Here is a 20,759-nt window from a genome sequence, read left to right on the forward strand (position 1 = left end):
AAAAAAAAAAAGAAAAAAAAAATAATAATGTGAGAGAAGAGGTAGCTCAAGTAAAGATGACAGAATGTTTATAATTATTGAAATTGGGAAATATGTACACGAGGTTCTTCATTACATTATCCTCTTTTGTGCATGTTTTAAATGTCCCATATTAAAAGTCTTTTTTTTTTAATTTTAAAAATCTGTAATTTCTTTTTTTTTATTTTGCTTTAAGTTCTGGGAAACATGTGCAGAACGTACAGGTTTGTTACACAGGTATACATGTGCCATGGTGGTTTGCTGCACCCATCAACCCGTCATCTAGGTTTTAAGTCCCACATGCGTTAGGTATTGGTCCAAATGCTATCCCTCCCCTTGCCTCCCACCCCCTGACAGGCCCCAGTGTGTGATGTTCCTCTCCCTGTGTCCGTGTGTTCTCATTGTTCAAATCCCATTTATGAGTGAGAACATGCGGTGTTTGGTTTTCTGTTCCTGTGTTAGTTTCCTGAGAATGATGTCTTCCAGCTTCATCCATGTCCCAGCAAAGGACATGAACTCATCCTTTTTTATGGCTGCATAGTATTTCATGGTGTATATGTACCGTATTTTCTTTATCTAGTCTATCATTGATGGGCATTTGGGTTGGTTCCAAGGATTTGCTATTGTGAATAGTTGTGCAATAAACATACATGTGCATGTGTCTTTATAGTAGAATGAAAATCTATAATTTCAAAAGGCAAATAAGATACTAGGACAAATATTTGTATTTTATGTGATAATCACAAGTTAATATACATTCTAGATATGGAGTTCTTACGAAAATATTAAGATACAAGTTAACACTCTAAGAGAAAGATGGGCTAAGAACCTGAAAAAACAATTTATCAAATTACAAATCACTAATAAACTTAAAAAAATTAAAGGGAGTCACTAATTATTAAAGGAATCAAATTAAAGAAGTGACAAAATACTATTTTTAGATCATTGCAGTGTAATGAGAAATAAGCACTCACACATTGCTGGCTGGCTTCTTCACTTTCTGTAAGCTTTTTGATGGATAATTTGGCAGCGTGTATCAAAAACCTTTAAAAAGATGTACTCTGGGCTCCTTGGAGAAATGGCTAGATCTAGAACTGAGGCAAGAATTATGTTTCCTGGAGCATCTTCTAGTGCCAGAAAGTAAAAAAGTACAAATATGATATATATATGATATTGATATATAATATGTGTATATACCTCCCACAATATCCCACAATGATGGGGCCCTGGCACGGGTCAAAAGAGTCAATTGAAAGAACTCCCATTGTGAAAGCTGGAACAATTTAAGCAACAAAATAGCACCGATTTATAACCCAGAGTATAAGATCAATAACCCTGGGTCCATTCAGATATAAATGAACAATTGAATACATAAATAAATGAGAGACAACAGAGAAACATCACACAGACGCATTCCAAAAAGTTTGCGTAATACCTCTCCCTCAAGAAGACAGAACGTAAGTTCCCACCCCGTAAGTGCGGGTGTGCGTAGTGACTTCCTTCCAGAGAGCACAGGGTGGAAAGGGGTAGAGAGGGAAAAACTAAACACTGTCTCAACCAGGTGACCAAGGTCAACACCAACAGTAAAAAGCCATGTTGACACTATGCACCCTTGATAGAAGGGAAGAAAAGGGAAGGAAATGTCACTTTGCCTCAGTGGTCTTCAATCCCAAAACACAAAACCCCAATCTAACCATGAGAAAAAACACCAAACAAATCCCACTTGAGGAACATTCTATAAAATGACCTGACCCTTCAACACTGTCAAGGTCACCAAAAGCAAGGAAAGTCTGAGAATCTGTCACGGCCCAGAGAAGCTAAGGAAAAGTGATGACTAAGCGTAGTGTGGGATCCTGGATGGGGTCCTGGGACAGAAAAGGCATTAGGGAAAAACTGAGGAAATCTGGATAAAGTATGGATTTCAGTTAATGATAATGTATCAGGGCCCAGTGCAGTGGCTCACGCCTGTAATTCCAGCACTTTGGGAGGCCAAGGCAGGCCAATTGCTTGGGCCCAGGAGTTCAAGACTGGCCTGGACAATATGGTGAAACCCCATGTCTATAAAAAATATAAAAATTAGCCAGACATGGTGACACAGGCCTGTAGTCCCAGCTACTCAGGAGGCTGAGGTGGGAGAACCACTTGAGCCAAGGATGCAGAGATTGCAGTGAGCCACGATCGCACCACTGCCCTCCAGCCTGGGCAACAGAGCGAGACCTGGTGTCAAATAAATAAATAAATAACGTATCCGTATAGGCTCATTAATTGTAACAAATGAACCCTACTAATATAAAATGTAAATAAGAGAAGAAACTGGATGCAGGTTATATGGGACTGCTCCCATACCATCTTCATAATTTTCCTACAGATCTAAAAGTGTTCTAAAATGAAATGGTTACGTTTTTTAAATGCATGCCCTTTGTTCCAGCAATTCCATTTTGGAAAATTTGTCCTGAGGAAATAAGTAAAGACGTAAACAGAGAATAAGTTACAGATGTGATGTTTGTAATAGTTAAAACTGGAAACAGCTCAAGAGTGGACAACAGGAGATGAGAGATCCACACAGCACACAGAAGATGATCAGCCTGAAGAGAGGGGTTTTAGGCGTGCAATTAAATTATATTCACCATACTTAATTTTAACTGCAAACTAGCAGGTAAGTGCTAATCCATATTTTACAATATATATACTAAAATATAGATAAATAGACTGCAAAGAACACAGAGGAGGTATTAACCAAGGCTGTCTTCACTTGGGGCATTTTCTGGTTTTCCTGGAAGGAGCAAGCTGAAATTTACAGGAAGGAAATAGACCAGCCAGCCAACTTGAGTGAGTGTGCTCACAGCTCACATTGCTTCTCATTGGTCAGCGGTGGAGCTTGATTGTCACTGCCTGTGCTGTTTTGGTTGAGAACTTTTAAAATCACTTCTGCAGGAAGAAAAAAAGCATATTCATTTTAAAAAATCATTATAGTATTTAATTCTGTGCCAACTCCCCTGACACGTTCAAGATAACATTTTGTTTGTGAACATTCCAGGCAGCCTCACAGAAAAACTGAGGAAATAGGAAAACCAAGTGTACATTCCTACAGGAAGCCGCAAGCCTGCGTCCTCAGGCGATGTCCCCCCTCCACTGTCACCCCTCTCTGACCCCACTCTCACCAACACTTTTAGTCTCTTTCCCCAGGAAGAAAGAGGTCAACTCGGAGGAGCCAGGGATTCAGCCCACTCTGGACAATACTCCAGAGCCATGGCACCTGCCTGTCTCAAAAAAATTGTTAAGCAGCTGCCACTCCTTCCTAGTTACTGGCCTCTGCTGGGTGACCGATGCACTTCTAACATCCTCGTCCCAGGAAAAAAGACTTTGTAATGGAGAAGAAAGATGGCAGGGATCCTTTCCACGGAATTTCAGCTGTTGTCTAGTGGACCTTCCAGGAATTGTCTGATTCCATGTGGCTGCGCAACTTTGACTGTTTAGTTGGGCCAGTTGGCAACACTGCAGAGACAGAAGCTAACTTGTGGAGGGCTGAGGGTGATTCCGATGTTTTCTGTCTATGGTAACGCAAAAGGTGTTCACAGCAATGCAAATGCGTTTTATCCAATGGAGAAGATAAATATTTGAACGGGCTCTCTTGTTAATTACTGGTTAAACAAAATATTTGACATGTATACATTCTGTATTTATAGCGGGGTCATGATTCTACCGTTCTGGAAATGACCCTCAGGCAGTTTTATTGGTCCTGTGAGATACACAGTGGATTCACCGGCCAGAGCCGGATGAGCTGCACAGCTGCCAAAGGGCACTTCCGATGCCACCAGAGCCTCAGCTTTGTCCTCCCTTACTTCCCAGGGTGACTTCCAAGCAGCCACAGAACTTCCATTTTACTCACTCTCTGTTTCTCTAGTTTTATTTTTCTAATCTTGACAGAATTTGTGTTTGTGGTTTTATCTGATTTATTCCTGACTGTAAGTTATCCCCTATTCCTGACAACAGTGATTGAGAATTTGGTTTTTGGTCTGACCCTTTAGTCATCTCTGTAGATGGATGACATAGATCTAGTTCCTTTCTAGTGAGAGACAACAGGAAATCCCGTTTGTTGGTCCTTTCTTGTCTGTTTGTTTTGAGCTCCAGTCAGTTAGAAATTTAGTGCCCGCTGCAAAGCACAGCTCTTTGAGAACTGGGATTGGTAAGAGGGTATGTTGCTTACTTCTGGCCTTTGGCTGAAGTTGCAGGGCCAAAGCCAAAATCTCTCCATGTGCCTGTGATCTGTGATTCATGTGTCTGCAAGTCTACAACTGAGAAAAGCCTTGATCCCTCGATATGTGAGTGTGAAATAAATTAATGAATTCGTTATGTCTCTTAAATCAGAGGAGCTCTGTTCTTTTTAGTTTATAGGAAAAGAGGCATTTATGTATCTTATATATCTCATATTTCTAGTTTCTAGTGCTTTCAATGTGTTAGGCTTTTTAAAATATCCTTCATACAGAAACTGCTACCTTACCTACATTTTATAAATCCAAGTTCCCGTAACTAAGGTAAATCTGTGGCAAGTCAAACTAGCTTAATAATTTTGGTTTTTAAAATACAGATAGGTCTTGTCTTTGATTTACGTGTTAAATATAATTCAATTGTGTATGTGGTTGAATCTCTCATGAAGAGAATAATCTGGCCTTCTTAAATAGTTTATCAAAAAGATAACATTAGTCTAATACAATGTCACTATTATGAAAACTGAATATTGGTATTACTCTAAATTGAATCACTTTTTAGACATACCTGTTACCTCAACCTATGTTTTATAGTATAATTTCTCCAATTAAATAAATTTCCAAGATCTTCAGATAACTTAGAACCTGGAATCATTAGATAACTCAGAACCTGACACTGAATGGAGTTAATTAATAGATAATCATCAGATACCTAGGTAAACTAAGTAAGATATAACACTAAAGCATGGATTGCTAAGCATAGTTTTAGGCTTATCCACTTTTGCTTCTTATTTGTATATTCTACAGAAAGCCTGGATCTTTTGAGTTGTGTTGACAGACGTATTCATGTTTGCCACTTGAAGGAGTAACCGTGTGGATGTGAAAGCATGTGGCTGTGCGCTCCTGCGCTCTGCTCACCTGCAGAAATGCTCGCGTAGGGCAGCTGTCAATTTTCGGCCACCTCCTCAGCTTTTCCTGTGAAATAGAATTTGATTACTTTGGATGAAAATTATCTTTCATATAGGTGGTTGATACACGAAGCGATAGTGACAAAGAAATAAAGCTCTCTGTGTGTGCTTTTGTTTTGTCACGCAGTAAAAAGTAGTTTTGTTCCAGAATATGAATGAACACAGTGAATGAAGGTCTAAAGAAGTGAATTTTATTTGCCTTGGTTTATAATACCTGAGTCTGAAAAGAGACATGAAGTATCTTAGATCTTAGCAAAGGTTCCTCACTTTTGATGGGCTTGCCGCCTTAGCTTACTGGTCACTGCCTTCATCTACAGCAAGGGTCCCTGATCTCCAGGCTATGGGCCGGCAACAGTCCATGGTCTGTTAGGAACCGGGTCACATAGCAGGAGGCAAGCGGTGGTTACAGCCGTTCCCTGTCACTCACAGTACTGCCTGAGCTCTGCCTTCTGTCACCGTGGCATTAATTTCTCTCAGGAGCATGAGTTTTATTGTGAACTCACAAGCGAGGGATCTAGGTCACATGCTCCTTATGAGAATCTAATGCCTGATGACCTGTCACCGTCTCCCGTCACCCCTAGATGGGACCATCTAATGGCAGGAAAACAAGCTCAGGCCTCCACTGATTCTATATTATGGTGAGTTGTATAATTATTTCATTATATGTTACAATGTGATAATAGAAATAAAGTGTACAGTAAATGTAATGCACCTGTATCATCCAGAAACCATCCCCCTACACCGGTCCATAGAAAAATTGTCTTCCATGAAACCAGTTCCTGGTGCCAAAAATGCTGGGGACCGCTGATGTGCAGCACAAAGGCTGTTCTTCACCTTCCTTGTGGCCTGCCTGACAGCAATAGTGTGTGTCTTGCCAGAAAAATGTCTGTACTTTATGCTGATTTTATTCAGTCCTTGAGTATTTAAAAACGAAACAAATACAAAAACTCACTTGTGAAAGAGATGATTCTTTAAACCCATGTCACCTTCTGTTTACTTTTACATTTGTTTGCATTACTAAAAGAGTAAGCAAGAATTAATTCTTGAGCACCCATGATACGCTCAGAGTCAAGTGCCTACATCTTCTCTGACAACTCTTTTGATTATTCCTCCCAGAGATCAGATCCTAAAGATAGAAAGAGTAAAAGAAAACTTTTTATCTTGAACTAAAATATTCTTCAGAACTTCTCAGAGGGTCCCTGGAAATTCACAAAGGTTTGTACTCTCACCTTATGAAGCAAGAGCCAGAGAGGCCAGAAGTAATTATGTTTGTTATTCTTTCATCAGCATCCGAAGAGATGCTCAGCCTCCCTAGGTTAAGTTTGTATCAGTAAACTGTCATTAGTATAAATATTTCAGACACTGCACACTTCTTAGAAAGGCCCTGAAGGTTTGCCAGTGCCCTCGTCACCATCCATTGTATGCTTTACCTTTAGTGAGACACTGATCAAAACGCTCATGAAATACTTATTTCCCGATAGGGAATCTTACTTTCCTGCGGTTTTGTTTTATTGGTTGCTGTAATAAATTAACCAACAGTTGACTACCAGTAGTTTTGTATTTACTCTGATGTGCACCTGGGACTCTGCTGTAAGCCACTGGCGAGTGGCTGCATCTTCCACGAGGGGCAGCCCTGGAGGCTCAAAAGGACATGTGGGGGCTCTGAGCTGAGAATGCTACAGTGAATCACCTCGCGGGGACAGGCTCCTGAGCAGACCTCACTTAGGCCACCTTCAGATCATCCATCAGATGGAGTCATGACGTCTAGGCCTCTAGGCTCAGAGCACGGGCTCCCTAAAAGTTCTGTCTTGACTGGGATCGAGAGAACAGGAATTATTACTTAGGATTGAATGAGGCAATTTTGTTATGGTTATTTTTTGGAATATTGCTGATGTTGCTTTGGTGTTCTTTCATTTCTAGATCTGTGAGGAAGCTCCTTCTCTTCCTTCTTAACCTACAATTTAATAGACTTTGCTTTTGTTAATTGAAAAGAATCATTTTTTAAATAGTTTCTAATTTTCACTAACCCTCCAGAATTCAAAAAAATGACTTAGTCTTAACTTTTCATGGAAATATAGTTATTTTCATAAATTCAATGGAGGACTTTTCTTCTTTTGCTGGGATAAAATAGCATTACGCAATAAGGGTTATTTTGGGGTCGTCATACTTGGAAGCGATTCTCATTTAATCAGGTGGGGTAAGCCACTTTATGTGCAGAATTGATGCCACAAAGCTATTGCAGGAGAACATGCCAGGCCCTTGAGTCCCAGCCTCACAGGTGGTAAGGAGGGCAGTTTCCTGCCCTCCAGGAGCATCAACCGACGTAGGGGACTTTGAGAAGAGAGGAAGCCATCCAAAGTTACAGGTACATAGGTGAGATCTGGTGGAGACAGTTCCTTGAACTCGGTTTCCTGGCAGAAAAAAGAGGCTTTTATAAATCCCAGCTAAGATTTTCTATGCAGACAGACAGAAGTGAATTCCAGGGCCATGGCGGTTTCTCAATGCTGCACAACACTCTAGATTTGAAAGCTATGGGCCAAGTGCGGTGGCTCATGCCTATAATCCCAACACTTTGGGAGGCCGAGGCGGGCAGATCACTTGAAGCCAGGAGTTCAAGACCAGCCTGGCCAACATGGTGAAACCCCATCTCTACTAAAAATACAAAAATTAGCTGGGCATGGTGGTGCACACCTGTAATCTCAGCTACTTGGGAGGCTGAGGCAGGAGAATCACTTGAACCTGGGAGGCAGAGGTCGCAGTGAGCTGAGATCGCACCACCGCACTCCAGCCTGGGAGACAGAGTGAGACTGTGTCTTAAAAAGGAAACCTACCCCGCCTGCCAAAAAAAAAAAAAAAGGAAAAAAAGAAAAGAAAAAGGCCTTTGCCTCCTTCTGCTGGAATGAGAGCCGGAGGTGCAGCAGCCATCTTAGCACCCTAAGGCCACACTCAGGAGGATGAAGAGCCACTCACTGAGGATGGCAGTGCGAGAAGGTGGGGGATGGCTTTGCAGAGAGTGTGCAGTCCAACCCCATTGCTCTCCGTCTGGCTTGTTTTTGTGTGAAACAAATAAAGGCATCACATCTGTGGGGGTTTTGTGGCTTGAAGCCTCCCTGATTGCTGCTGTGTCCTGCCACAGTCCACTTATACTCACATTTACACTCACCATTTCACACATATTCACACTCATACATTCACACCTATTCACACGCACACACACACGCACACATTCACCTCACCACACACATTCACACTCACATTCTCTGACCCATTCACACATTCAGACCCACACCTTCACACTCACACACATTCATACACTCACACCTTCACACTAACACATTCACACATTCACACTCATTCACACATTCACACTCACACCACACCTTCACACACATCCACACACATTCATACTCACACATCCACACATTCATACTTGCACATTCACACGCACATTCACACCTACTCTCATGCACACACACTCGCACACACATTCACACCATTCACATACACATTCACACTCATTCTCTGACCCAGTCACACATTCACACCCTCACCTTCACACTCATACATCCACACACATTCACACTCACACATTCACACGCATGTTCACACCTATTTTCATGCACACACACATTCACCTCACTATTCACACACATTCACTCACACCAACACCTTCAAACTCACACATTCACACTCATTCACACACACTCGCACTCACACCTTCACACTCACACATCCACACATATTCACACTCACACCTATTCTCATGAACACACACATTCACCTCACTATTCATACACGTTCACACTCACACCTTCACACTCACACATTCACACATATTCACACATTCACACCTTCACACTCACATCCACACACATTCACATTCATTCACACATTCACACTCACCCACACCTTTGCACTCACACACACATTCACACTCACACCTCCACACAATTCACTCACACATTCACATGCACATTCACACCCACTCTCATGCACACACACTTGCACACACATTCACACCATTCACATGCACATTCACACTCACATTCTCTGACCCATTCACACATTCACATCCACACCTTCACACTCACACATCCACATACATTCACACACCCACACCTTCACACACATTCACACTCACACCTACACCTTCACACTCACATATTCACACACATTCACACTCACACTCACATCTTCACACTCACACATTCACATGCACATTCACATCTGTACTCATGCACACACACGCACACGTTCACACCATTCACATGCACATTCACACTCATTCTCTGGCCCATTCATTCACACCCATACCTTCACACTCACACATTCACACACACCCACACCTTCACACACACATTCACACTCACATTCACACTTTCACACTCACATCCACACACATTCACACTCACATCCACACACACATCCACATTCACACTCACACCCACACCTTCACTCACACATGCAGTCACACACCCACACCTTCACACTCACATTTGCACACATTCACACTCACACATTCACACACATTCACACACCCATACCTTCACACTCACACATTCACACACATTCACATGCACATTCACACCTATTCTCATGCACACACTCTCGCACACATTCACATGCACCATGCACATTCACTCTCACATGCTCTGACCCATTCACACACCTTCACACTCACACATTCACACGTTTACTCACACACATTCACACACACATTCACATTTGCCCATTCACACACACATTCATATTTACACACATATATTCACACATTTATACTCATATACACACACACATTCACATTCACCCATTCACTCACACATTTACACTCACACATTCACACTCATTCACAGTTACACATTTACATTTATAGTCACACATTCACACTCATCCACACACATTTATATTCACATTCACACACACACATTCACACATCTCGCAGTTGCCATACAGGCAAGCTCCCTAGTCTCAGGGTCCTTTCTGGAAGCCACCATGGAGTGCATATTCCTAGATCTGAGCTCCTAGAATCTGTCTATCTCCCCTTCTCCTCAGAAGCCTCACCCCGATTTTCATTCAGGTGTTCACCTGTCCCTCACCCAGTTCAGCCTACCTCCAGCTCCAGACCCTGTTTGTCTTGAGCCAATCTACAAGTGCCACCCCAGGCCACAGCAACTGGCTCAGGATTCAATGATGCAAAAAAATAATAATTTCTGGGGTGCTTCTCAGAAGGAAGTATACAGGCATCAAACTCCGAACTACTCAGCCCCAAGATAAAGCTGCTGCCCAGAGGCCAAGGGGGCCGAGAGCATCTCGGAGGGCCTGAGCCACAGCCACCCAGCACCCAACGCACCAGCCATGGCAGCTGAGCAGAGGGACCCAGTGTTTGGCCACCCTCATGACATCCCTGTATGCAGCCTGGTGTTGGGGTGACTGAGGCCAGGGGTATGGGCACTTAAATTCCCAGAGGCAGGGCCGAGGATCTTCAGGCCAGCAAAACTGAAAGAAGTGACACCAACACGATTACCATATCCAATCAAGGACAAGGGCCGAGAGGCCGGGCCAGCAGCAAGGCCAGTGTTTGGGCCGCGGTGGAAGACCAGGGACCTGGCAGGAGGGCGGGGAGCAGGGTCACTGCCTGCGCTGGTCCGGACGCTTCTGAGAGACTCTGACATTGGAGCTGGTGCAAGGCCTGAGGCCTCGGGGCCAGTTGCACTGATAAGGTGTGTGTGTGATCATTTTAGCTTCCAAGTTCCGTAACTCAAAATCCTGCTCCTGCCAGCAAACGAGTTTGTAACATAGAGTAATAAATAAGTAAATTGATTTTCTAAAGATTTCCATGGGGTTTCAAAAGTGGCCCACACCTTCCAGGAAGCCATGAGCATGCCTCCATGCAGGGCCCGGCCCTCCCTCAGGCACCTGGGGTGCTGCAGCCCACCCCACAGCCCCCACACAAGGGGCGGCCTTCCTAGACCTCACTCTCCAGTCCTGGCTCCAAACCCTGACTGTCGCACCCGCCAGGTGCTGGCTCCGGGAGGCTGGTGGGGAGCCACACAGTGGGCTGCCCGCGGTAGAACTCTTCCCAAACTCATGCTCGGGCCTCCCAGGGTGTGGGGTCTGCAAGGCCTCTGATGAGTCCCAGAAGCCACAGCCCCAGCCTGCCTGCTCTGAGAGTCAGGAGCCCTGCCCAGGGTCTGGGCCTCCGTGGCCACATGTCAGCCCAGATCAAGCCAGACTGCCAAGCCCTCCGGGACATTACATGTCCAGCTGCCAGGCACGGAGAGCAGCCCGCACCTCTCCCGGCCTCCACCGTGGCTCACCTTCACTCCGCCTGTTGCTATTTCCTCCATCCCATCCTGGCCTGAGCCTACGGCTCTGCCCGGCCTTCAGCTCACTGGCCTGTTGTTCATGCTGCCTGGCTCTGAATGCCCCTTGCACTGCCATGAACCTAGTGACACCCTGGCTCCCAGACACACATCTCAGTTCAGACTTTGGTCTGCTGCCCCTCGCCAGCAGCGTGGGAACCTCACATCTGGCCTCCCTCCCTCTGGAGCCACAGGCTCCCCATCCCCGATCCTGGCCCTGCTCCCTCTGGCAAGAAGCTCCCTGCAGGCCCTGAGCATGTGGTACAGAGCAGGGCTGCTCCTGACCCCAGTGGCGAGGGCTGGGGGTAAAGCTGAAAGCTGCCATGGGACATTTCTTGGAATCTTATATTGTCATAAAACCTAATCTAAATGCTTTCTCCTGCAGAATGTGTTTTAGATGAGGTTTGTTTTTATTTTGTTTTGTTTTTTAATTTTCAGGTTGAAATAAAAACAATGACTCCCCGTGATGGCACTGTGGCTGCACACCTCACAAAGCCCAGGGCACGTGCACCCAAGCTCGGAAGTGGGCTGGGCTCCAAGCCGGCTCCACCCACAGTGAGCCGTGGACCTTGGGCAGGGAAATGAGGCTTCCAGGGAGGAAGCGATGAAGGAGGCAGTGAAGGCAGGCAGGAAGGGTGGGAGCTCTCCAAGCAGGGGCAACCAGAAAGGGACTCTGTCCCAGCTGCTGCGACTTCCACTGCTCCTGGAAGCCATGGATGGCAAAGCCAACACTATCTGCCCCCTACAGGACCAGGCAGGGCCACAGCAATGACAATCCTGCCACCTAAAGCAAAGCCCAGGGGCTTTACCATGAAATAAAGCTCAGACTGTGACAGTTACCTCACTCACTGGCTGTAACTAGTACTAAAGGGAGCCATGAGCTCCTTCCACCTGGAAGTGCAGGCTGCTCCCTGGGCCCATGGGCACAGCCTCCGCAGCTCCTGGGACGCTGGTGCTCCACTGCTGTTTGTTGCGGCTGCTCAGACCTGTCGGAGTCTGCCGATGGAACTGAAGCGCCCAGGGCAGGGTCGGCAGGGGTCATGAGATGAGGGACAAGCCAGGCCAGCATGCCTGCCCCCGACCCAGGCCCTGCAGGTCCCACCAGACACAAGCATTTCCCTTGGTCTGGGGTCAAGTGCTCAGACCCACAGCCCAGTGCCGCCACTCACCTGCCAGTAACTGGACCTCCATGGGCCTCAGCTTCCTCATCTGTGAAAGGGAGTCCTGGTATCTGACCCACAGGTTCTCACGCGTTTATTAGAAATAAGGTCACCTGGCATGGTGGCTCACACTTATAATCCCAGCACTTTGGGAGTCCGAGGCAGGTGGATCACCTGAGATCAGGAGTTTGAGACCAGCCTGGCCAACATGGTGAAACCCCATCTCTACTAAAAATACAAAATTAGCCCAGTGTGGTGGCTCACACCTATAATCCCAGCTACTCAGGAGGCTGAGGCAGGAGAATTGCTTGAACCCAGGAGCGAAAGGTTGCAGTGAGCCGAGGTCTCGCCATTGCACTCCAGCCTGGGCAATAAGAGCAAAACTCTGTCCCAAAAAACAAAATAAAATAAAAAAGGTCACTTAGGACAGCATTCAGCGGACTTCTCGGGCACAGATGGCTCACCAAACCCCCTCACCCAAGCCCGCAGTCCCTGACCTCCAGCTGACCACTCCTAAAAATCCCCGGGGCCAGGGGCTGAAGCCCTGTGGTGCACCAGCCCAGGGCAGCGGGCCTTGGGGTGCAGAGCATCTTGATGAGAAAGCCACAGATAATACGGCTCCATCCGCACTCACGGACAAGAAGAGGGAGAACAAATACACAAGTGCTTTCCGAGTGTTTTTATCGTTTTTTTGGTTTCATTTTGTTTTGAACACTAAGATTTATTTTCAAACAGCACACAGACCATCTGCGGGGCAGGGCCAGGCTACGCTGGTGTCTGGGCCCCACCCACAGCAGCTGCCAGGAAAAGAGGACCCTTGCCCGGGTGGCACGGCCGAAGCTTCAGGCAAGCATGGTGGCTCGGCAGCCCCCAGCCCCGCCCTGCGGCCAGGCACACATGCGGGCACGGGCAGGGGCGCCAGGAACTCAACTAGGGGACACAGCAGCTTCAGGAACACTGGTGAGTTCCGCCGGACTTGCCGGGACGCGGCTCTTTGGAAAACGACCTAATCTTTGGGAGAACGCCCCTCTGCCTGGGGGTCTCCTCTTGATTTCCCTTTGCTCTTCAAAAGATTAAAAACAAAAACAAAACAAAAAAAAAGAACCACACATTTTTCGGGAGGAGGTGTTCTTCACAAGCCCAGAGGCTGCCCGGGCCCTGCCGTCACGGGACCCTCTCGGTGAAGTTCTCGGGGAAGACCCCGCGGCACTTCTCCAGCTCCTTGTGCTGGTTCCAGTCGCTCTCCTTCACGCCCATGAGCCAGCCTTCATCCTGAGGGTCAGAGCACCGGGTCGCACAGGGATGAGCAAGGGGCTCCAACCCACAGGGCACACATCCCACTCCAACCTACTGGGAAGACGGCCCCTCCTCCTGCTGTTCTTGGCCCCTTAGCCTGCCAAGCCCACCTTGAGAACACCTCCTCCAGGCAGCACTCCCCGATGCTGCTGGCTGAGGCTCCTGCCCACAGGCACTACAGGAGCTGGCCTGTCGTCTGCAGTGGCTGGTTTTGGTGAGTCCCACTGCTCTCTGGTCTGACTGTCTAAACAAGTCCTTCAATACTGGTCAAGAGGCTCCCCAGCCGTGGGGGCATGCAGAGCACATCAGCCCTTCCAAGCTTCCAGGCTTCTCAAACCACCCCAGAGTGTTTTGGGAGTGACAAGTTACAAGTTCTAGAGGGACTCAGGGCCATCCCACCAGTCCCTCCAATTTCGACTTGCCCTTTGCTTCAATTCTGACTCCCGCACGGCCTTCTCCAGGAGTGCTGACAGGCCCCGGGCCCCAGGCGGGTGGCGGGCAGCTGCGTGGCCATCCACTCCTGACAGTGGCTGGTCCGAGGCTGCTCCTGCAGCTGGGCTGTGCCTGGGGCCTACCTGGCTCTTTGTTATTTCCCTCTGTCATTGTCAACCTCGTCACAGACCTTACTCGTGCCCTATCTGAGCCCCTTCCAGCACCCCAGGGCAACTCCCACTGTGGGCTCTGAGTAGGACTCGGCTTGAAATCCTACCCAGCCAGGGCTGGCCCACTGGGAGGTCCGTGAAGATCTGGGGGCGTAGGAGAAACAGCCGAATCAGTGCCAGGCCCAGGAGGTCCTCATCCCTCGGGCCTCCTGCCCCAGCCCCCTGCATCCCAGCCCAGGACTCCCAGTAGGGTCAGCCTCATCCAAGACCCAGCCAGACCCACTGTCACCCTCAGCTGCTCTGACAACCCATTCATACAGATGCGCTGATGGCTAAACGTGTTCTCTGGAAGCAGGAAGAGGCCGGCCAGGCCCTCTGTGCATAGCCCGAGGTGCTCAGGGGCTGAGCCATGGAGGGAGCCGGATGCCCACATGCACCACCGACCCCCCCATAAGCAAAGCTGGCACTACACAGCAGGGAGGCTCCTGCCAAGAGTCCACGGCCCCCTGGGCGGGGCAACTGACCCAGATCCAGGAGGATTCCAGACCCAGAAGGGACACACTTAGCACCTGCCCAGGCTCAGCAGGAGCCCTCACTTCCAGAAGATTAACATGAAGCCACAGCAGGAGGAGAAGGGTCTGGAAGGCATCTTGAGTGAGCCTCAGCTGGGGACACAGCTGGGAGACCCATGGCCCTGCATGGACAGGGCAGGGCCCGCCTCGAGGGACGGCATACGGGGCTTCATGAGCCCAACCAGTGCTCCAGCCACTGCGGGGTGGGCACCTTGTGGGCGGGGCAGGAGGAGTCAAGCATCCTGCCTCGGGAGGAAGGCAGGCCTCAGGCACGACCGCCAGGAGAGAAGGGGAGAGACAGAGGCAGAGCTGAGAGCGCCTGTGCAAAGCGGGACGTGGGGAGAAGAAAGCAGAGGCTACAGGAAGAAGAGGGTATGGTGACAGGGACAGAGAGGCCTAACAGGAGAGGGGCGGAGGAAAGGGAGAGGAGAGGAAAAGGCGAGACGTGGAGGGCTGGGAGGAGCAGTCGGCGCGGGAGGCCTGGTGCTCGCGAGCCTCTGCTGCCCCCTGCTGGCCAGTCCCTGCCACGGCGGTGCCAGCTGAAGCCAGGTTGCCTGCGGTGCCCCTGAGCTCTGGCGGCCCCGCCCAGCCCTCACCTGCTCTTCAGGGTTCTGGAAGGGGATCACCAGCACCACGTCGCCAGCCTTGAGCTGCAGCTCGTCTGTGTCGGTGGCCGTGTAGTCGTGCTGGGCCTGTACCTGCGGAGGATGCGGACGTCGAGTCAGACCTTCCGTCCCACCTCCAGCCCTGCACAGAGCAAGGGCCTCGCGAATGGGAGGTGCAGGTGGCGATATGGAGACCCGGAGCGCTCAAAAGCAGCAGGACGGGATGGAGCTCAGATGCCACCTCGCCAGCTGGGAGTGACCTAGTAGCGCCTGCACGACTTTGCGCAAACCACAGAGCCTCCTGAGGCTCAGGGTCTTCATCTGCCCACCAGGGCACTGAGAGACTGCAGTAGTCAGAGGCTCTGGGCTCACCTTGAACATGAAACCTGGAGGCAGGTCCAGGCGCCCGGCCCCACTGCCGCCCTCCACGGTGCCATTCACAGTTGCTGGGAAGGTCTCCACCACGACAGCAGGAAGGGAGCTCTGGTGGCAGAGGTGTGGGTCAGCTGGGCAGGGAGGTGGTCCAGGGACAGCCAGGGCCACCGAGAAGAGGGGCGGGGAGGGGAGAAAAGTGTCTGTGCCTGGTGCCAGACTAGCCTGCCTCCAGCTTCCTCAACAGGAACCAGGCCTGGACCAGCACCAGCAGGGGCCACAGGGGAGCCCCGGGCAGGCAGGTGGGCGGCAGGGAGGAAAAGGCAGGGATTTGTCCCTGCTGTCTTACGGAGGCTGCTTCACTTGCCGCCGTCTCCCCTGGCTCCTGGGCTCCAGCCGCAGGTTGGGTCCCACCCGCCACCTCCGAGGCCTCTGCTGGCTGCAACATAAATGCCAGCTTGGGGTCAGACACACGACAGGACACAAACAGGACACAGGAAACAGGCCACAGGAGGGCGGCACCCAAGTGAGAGGGCTGGTGGCATCGCCTGGCTGGCAGCAGGGTCCAGAGCCACCCAGTGCCTCGAAGAATCCAGGGAGCCCCTGCTGGACAGGTCAGGCCCTGGGCCTGGGAAGCACCTGAAGAGTAGGCGCTGGCAGGCCCAGGGATGTGAGTGGCATGCTGTGAAGAAGCCTAGTGCAAGCCCCGGAGTGCCACCCCCAACCCCACCTCACAGGCCCTGCCCTCTCGGCACCAAGACCTCGCCAACCACAGCCACCACCCACCCACCCTGCTTGGCCTGGCAGGTGGCAGGAGCTTTCTGAACCTATAGATGGTCCATGGCAGGAGCTTTCTGAACCTATAGATGGTCCATGGCAGGGGACAGCAGCACACATCTGTCCCAGCCTGAGCACAACCAAGCACAGGTAGTGCGGTGCAGCCTGTGTGCAGCCCAAACCCAAGAAGGGTGTGGCACAGCACGGGCACCATGGCAGGCCCTGCACGGGCCCCAGAGCTGGGCTGACCTGGGCCAACACTCAGACTTGGCCACTTCTGAGTGCTGGAACCAAGTGACTCAATCCTTCTAGCCCCCCATCTCCTCATCTATCAAAGGAGAAAGTGTCTGGCTGGCAAGGTGATGATGAAGATTAAATGAGAAGATTCTGGAAAGTGCCTGGCATAAACCAGTAGGTGCTCTAAACGCTCCTCCTCCTACTCTGGGAGGCCTGAGCTGGGAGGCTGGTCTGGGAGGCCTGAGCTGGGAGGCTACACTGGGAGGCTGCACTGGGAGGCTGTGCTGGGAGGCTGGGCTGGGGTGGGCGAGCAGGAGGGGTTGATGTGCCCAGCCGTGCTCACTCACCCCCAGCAGCCTTGGTGACAAGCCCATGCTGGGGCAGCCTAGCTCAGGACACTGTCCTCACCCTCACATCCATGGTGGCCTGGTCCCTCCTGCAACCCCTCCTCGGGGCTCTCTTTCCATGCTGCAACCCCAGAGGTTGGGGACAAGCCACACAGGGGCTGGAGGTGGGCACTTACTTGGGCAGGCCCCGGCTCGGCCGTCTGGCTGGGCCAGGACACAGGAAAGGTGCCCTCGGCAGTGCTGGGCTCCCCGGAAGGCAGGCTGCCGGCTGGACTCTCTGTGGGCTGGTAACAGGCCACGAGGAGAGAACAGGGAGGGGGTGGGGAGGCCGGGGTGGAAGGACAATGGGCAGGATCACAAGACGAAAGAAGATGTCACCAGCGGCTGGGGTTGGTGGGGCAGGGTGGGTACCAGCAGAGCCCGGCCGGCCACCCGCCTCCCACGTCCTCTCTCTTATCACTGCCAAAGGGACAGGCAGGGTGTCTGCTGCCCAAGCTTGGCACCTACCAAAACCTACTTGTCAAAATGGCCCTGCAGCCCACACCAGGCTGGCTTTTTCTGGCCTCCTCCACAGGGAAATCCTGCGTGGAGCCTCCAGAGCTCACAGGAGCCTGGGCTGCCAGCAGGTGCCCCAAGGGCACCTGCACACCCGCCTGCCCCTCCCAGTGTCTCTGCCTTTATCAGGGCGTCTCAGGGACAGAGCCCAGGAAACCCTGTTGGAATTCTGGCTCTACCATGACCAGTTCTTGGGCAAGTACCAAGCCCTCCCTGAGCCTCTGTGTCCTGAGCTATCAGGTGACAGTGACATGGGTCCTGTGTGAGCTGGCCTTGCACCTGCCTGCAGGCCCTGCTCTCAGAAGGCACCCAGCCACACCCTGTCTTCCCTGACTCTCTCAAACCATCCATTCCTCCCCTCTCCCCTTCCTCCCAAATAGCTCCCCACTGCCAGAAAGCTCCCCACTGTCAGAGAGGGCAAGAACCTTCCACCCGAGGCCCTCCTGCCCCACACCCTGAGGACACTCGTCCGTCCTAGGTCCCCAGCCCACTTCTGTCCGGAGGCAAACACTCACAGGCTATGAAAACAAGACCAGATTTCAGGGGACCCCTGTCTCAAGCTAAACCGAGGATCCCCTTTCCCAAGGGCCTGCCAGAGGGAGAAGCAGCAGAATGGCTGGAGATGGACGGCCTCACCAGCTCCCTGTGCTTGAGCACATGCCTGTGTGTGCTGCATGTGTGGTATGTGTGGGGTGCGTGCACCTGTGAACAGGCTAGGAGGAGGCCAAGGCACGTGGGCCCGGACATATACGGAAGAGTGGCTCCCACAGGGGCTGGACACAGAGCAGATGCACAGCTTACCTCCCAGAGATCCCATGGAATTGACTGAGCGCAGCAGTGAGGGCGAGAAGGACAGTTAGCACAGAGGTTAGAGACAGGGTGGCAAGCAGTCCCCAGGGACCCTACCCCCACTCGCCCCAGGCCCTCCAGCCCAGCAGGTGCCGGAGTGGCTCAGAGCCAGCTAGACTCCAAGGTTTGCAGGTGAGTGAGCTCCTGACACCTCTCAGGGAGCTTCAAGACCCCAGGCCAGGGTGCAAGATGAGCACAGAGTTGCTGGGTAGTGTTCAGTGACCTCCTACTGAGAGTTCTCCCAGCTGATAAGGGGCTGCTCCCCGCCCTACAACCAGGAGGTGATGAGGGCTGAAGGCTGGGGTGCCAGGGGAAGGGCAGTGACCCAGGCCTAGATGGGGTCACATGACCAATGGGCAACACGAGCCCAGGGTTGGGCACCTGGAGGCTGGTGGGCCCATGGACAATGGTGGGCACAACCCACCTGACCGGAGGGCGTGGGTGCCTTCACGGGGCTCGTCACGGGCGGGAGGGGGTCAAAGTCCAGGTCCAGCAGACTGGCCTGCTCCGAGAAAGGCCCCGGGGCCTCAAACTTGGCAGCAGCAGCAGAGGAGGAAGCAGTTAGTGTTAAGCTGGGAGCCCTCACCCCAGCAGACACTGCAGGCGCAGGCACACGCATGGACACACACACACACACACAAACACACACGCGACACACATGCACAGAGCAAGCGCACATACGTGCACACATGCTGGCACACAGCCCAGGCACCAGCCCATCCACCTCACACCCAGGAACCTTGCCCAAAGCCACACGCCCCCGCACAGGCTCCCGCCCACACCAGGAGGACGACCCCAGTGCCCGCCTCAAACTCCCAGTCATAGGCCTACCCGTGGCCACCACCCTGCAGAGCCAGCGCCAGGTCCCAGGTCTCTCCCACCTCCATCCACAGGCGCCCCCGACCCCCCGCCCGCCCCGTGCCTGCACCTCCTCTCCGCTCCCTGCCCAAGAGTAGCTCATGCTGCTACTCCCCAGTGGCAAGAATGGCACCAGGCCACAGCCACCGTCAGTGCTCCCGACTGGGAAAGTTCCAAAGGCAGAGACTTCCCACTGGCTTTTCTTCAACCCCAGACAGGCAGGTCACTCTGTGGCAACACCGCCACCAGCCAGCTCCAGGGATGGAGGAAAGGGTGGAGCCAGCCCACAAAGCCCAAGAGGCCAAGCTTCAAAGTGGGGGTCTTCAACATTCAGGGGCTTCAGAACCACCTGGGGCACCGGGGTTAAAACTGCAGGCCCTTGACCCCTCCCCAGCAGCCACCCCCCAAGATCCCCTTCCAGTGAGCCCAGGAATAGGCATGTGACAGGCATGGCCCCAGGGATGGGACACAGTGGCCCTGGCCACACTGTGACGAGCCTCCCCATAAGCTGGGCCAGACTGGCATGGGAGGAAGAGGCTTCCTTAGAGCCCCCGGCACGGGCGGGAACAATGACTCCAGTGAGCCCTGGGCAGCGCCCATGCCCACGCCCATGCCCAGGGCACAAGCTGCCTTCTGAGGAGCAGGGAGTGGCTCGGCTCCGGTCTCCATCTTGTACCTGGGGCTTCCCTTTGGGGGCCAGAGAGAACTTTGCTCAGGTTTAAAAGGAGAGGGATGTGGCCAGGGTGCTCCCCTCTGGGGCCCTCAGGCAGTGCTGGAAAAGCCCCAGCCCCACAGGCCAGGCCAGCGGCTTCCTGGCTCCACACACTCTTACAGGCACTGGACACGGACGGGGCGCCCTTCCACGCAGCCTCCACCATGAAGGACGTGAGACCTGGAGCTGTGGGCCGGGCTCCCCAGAGGCACCTCCACAGCTGAGCTGAGGGCCCGTTGGGAGAGACCCAAGGCCCTCAGT

At 51.5% G+C, this 20,759-nt stretch overlaps 1 protein-coding gene across 13 annotated transcripts in view; it reads right to left on the reverse strand.

The window, feature by feature from the left end:
* Positions 1-13,388: 13,388 nt before the first annotated feature.
* Positions 13,389-20,759, reverse strand: part of BIN1 (bridging integrator 1) — a 58,476-nt gene continuing 51,105 nt past the window's right edge. For 5 of the 13 annotated variants that reach the window (XM_011941667.1, XM_011941663.1, XM_011941666.1 and 2 more), the window contains 4 exons: positions 16,513-16,602; positions 16,164-16,274; positions 15,783-15,884; positions 13,389-13,988 (listed from right to left, as the gene is read on the reverse strand). In XM_011941667.1, the coding sequence (XP_011797057.1) occupies positions 13,881-13,988; positions 15,783-15,884; positions 16,164-16,274; positions 16,513-16,602 (411 nt within the window). In that variant the 3' untranslated portion in view covers positions 13,389-13,880. Of the gene's footprint in view, positions 13,989-15,782; positions 15,885-16,163; positions 16,275-16,512; positions 16,603-17,700; positions 17,809-18,880; positions 18,905-19,352; positions 19,461-20,759 lie in introns of all 13 variants that reach the window. The other 8 variants (XM_011941659.1, XM_011941657.1, XM_011941656.1 and 5 more) reach the window with 3 other exon arrangements.

Source organism: Colobus angolensis, unplaced genomic scaffold, assembly GCF_000951035.1.
Source record: "Colobus angolensis palliatus isolate OR3802 unplaced genomic scaffold, Cang.pa_1.0 Scaffold20, whole genome shotgun sequence".
In the NCBI taxonomy this organism is placed as follows: domain Eukaryota; kingdom Metazoa; phylum Chordata; class Mammalia; order Primates; family Cercopithecidae; genus Colobus; species Colobus angolensis.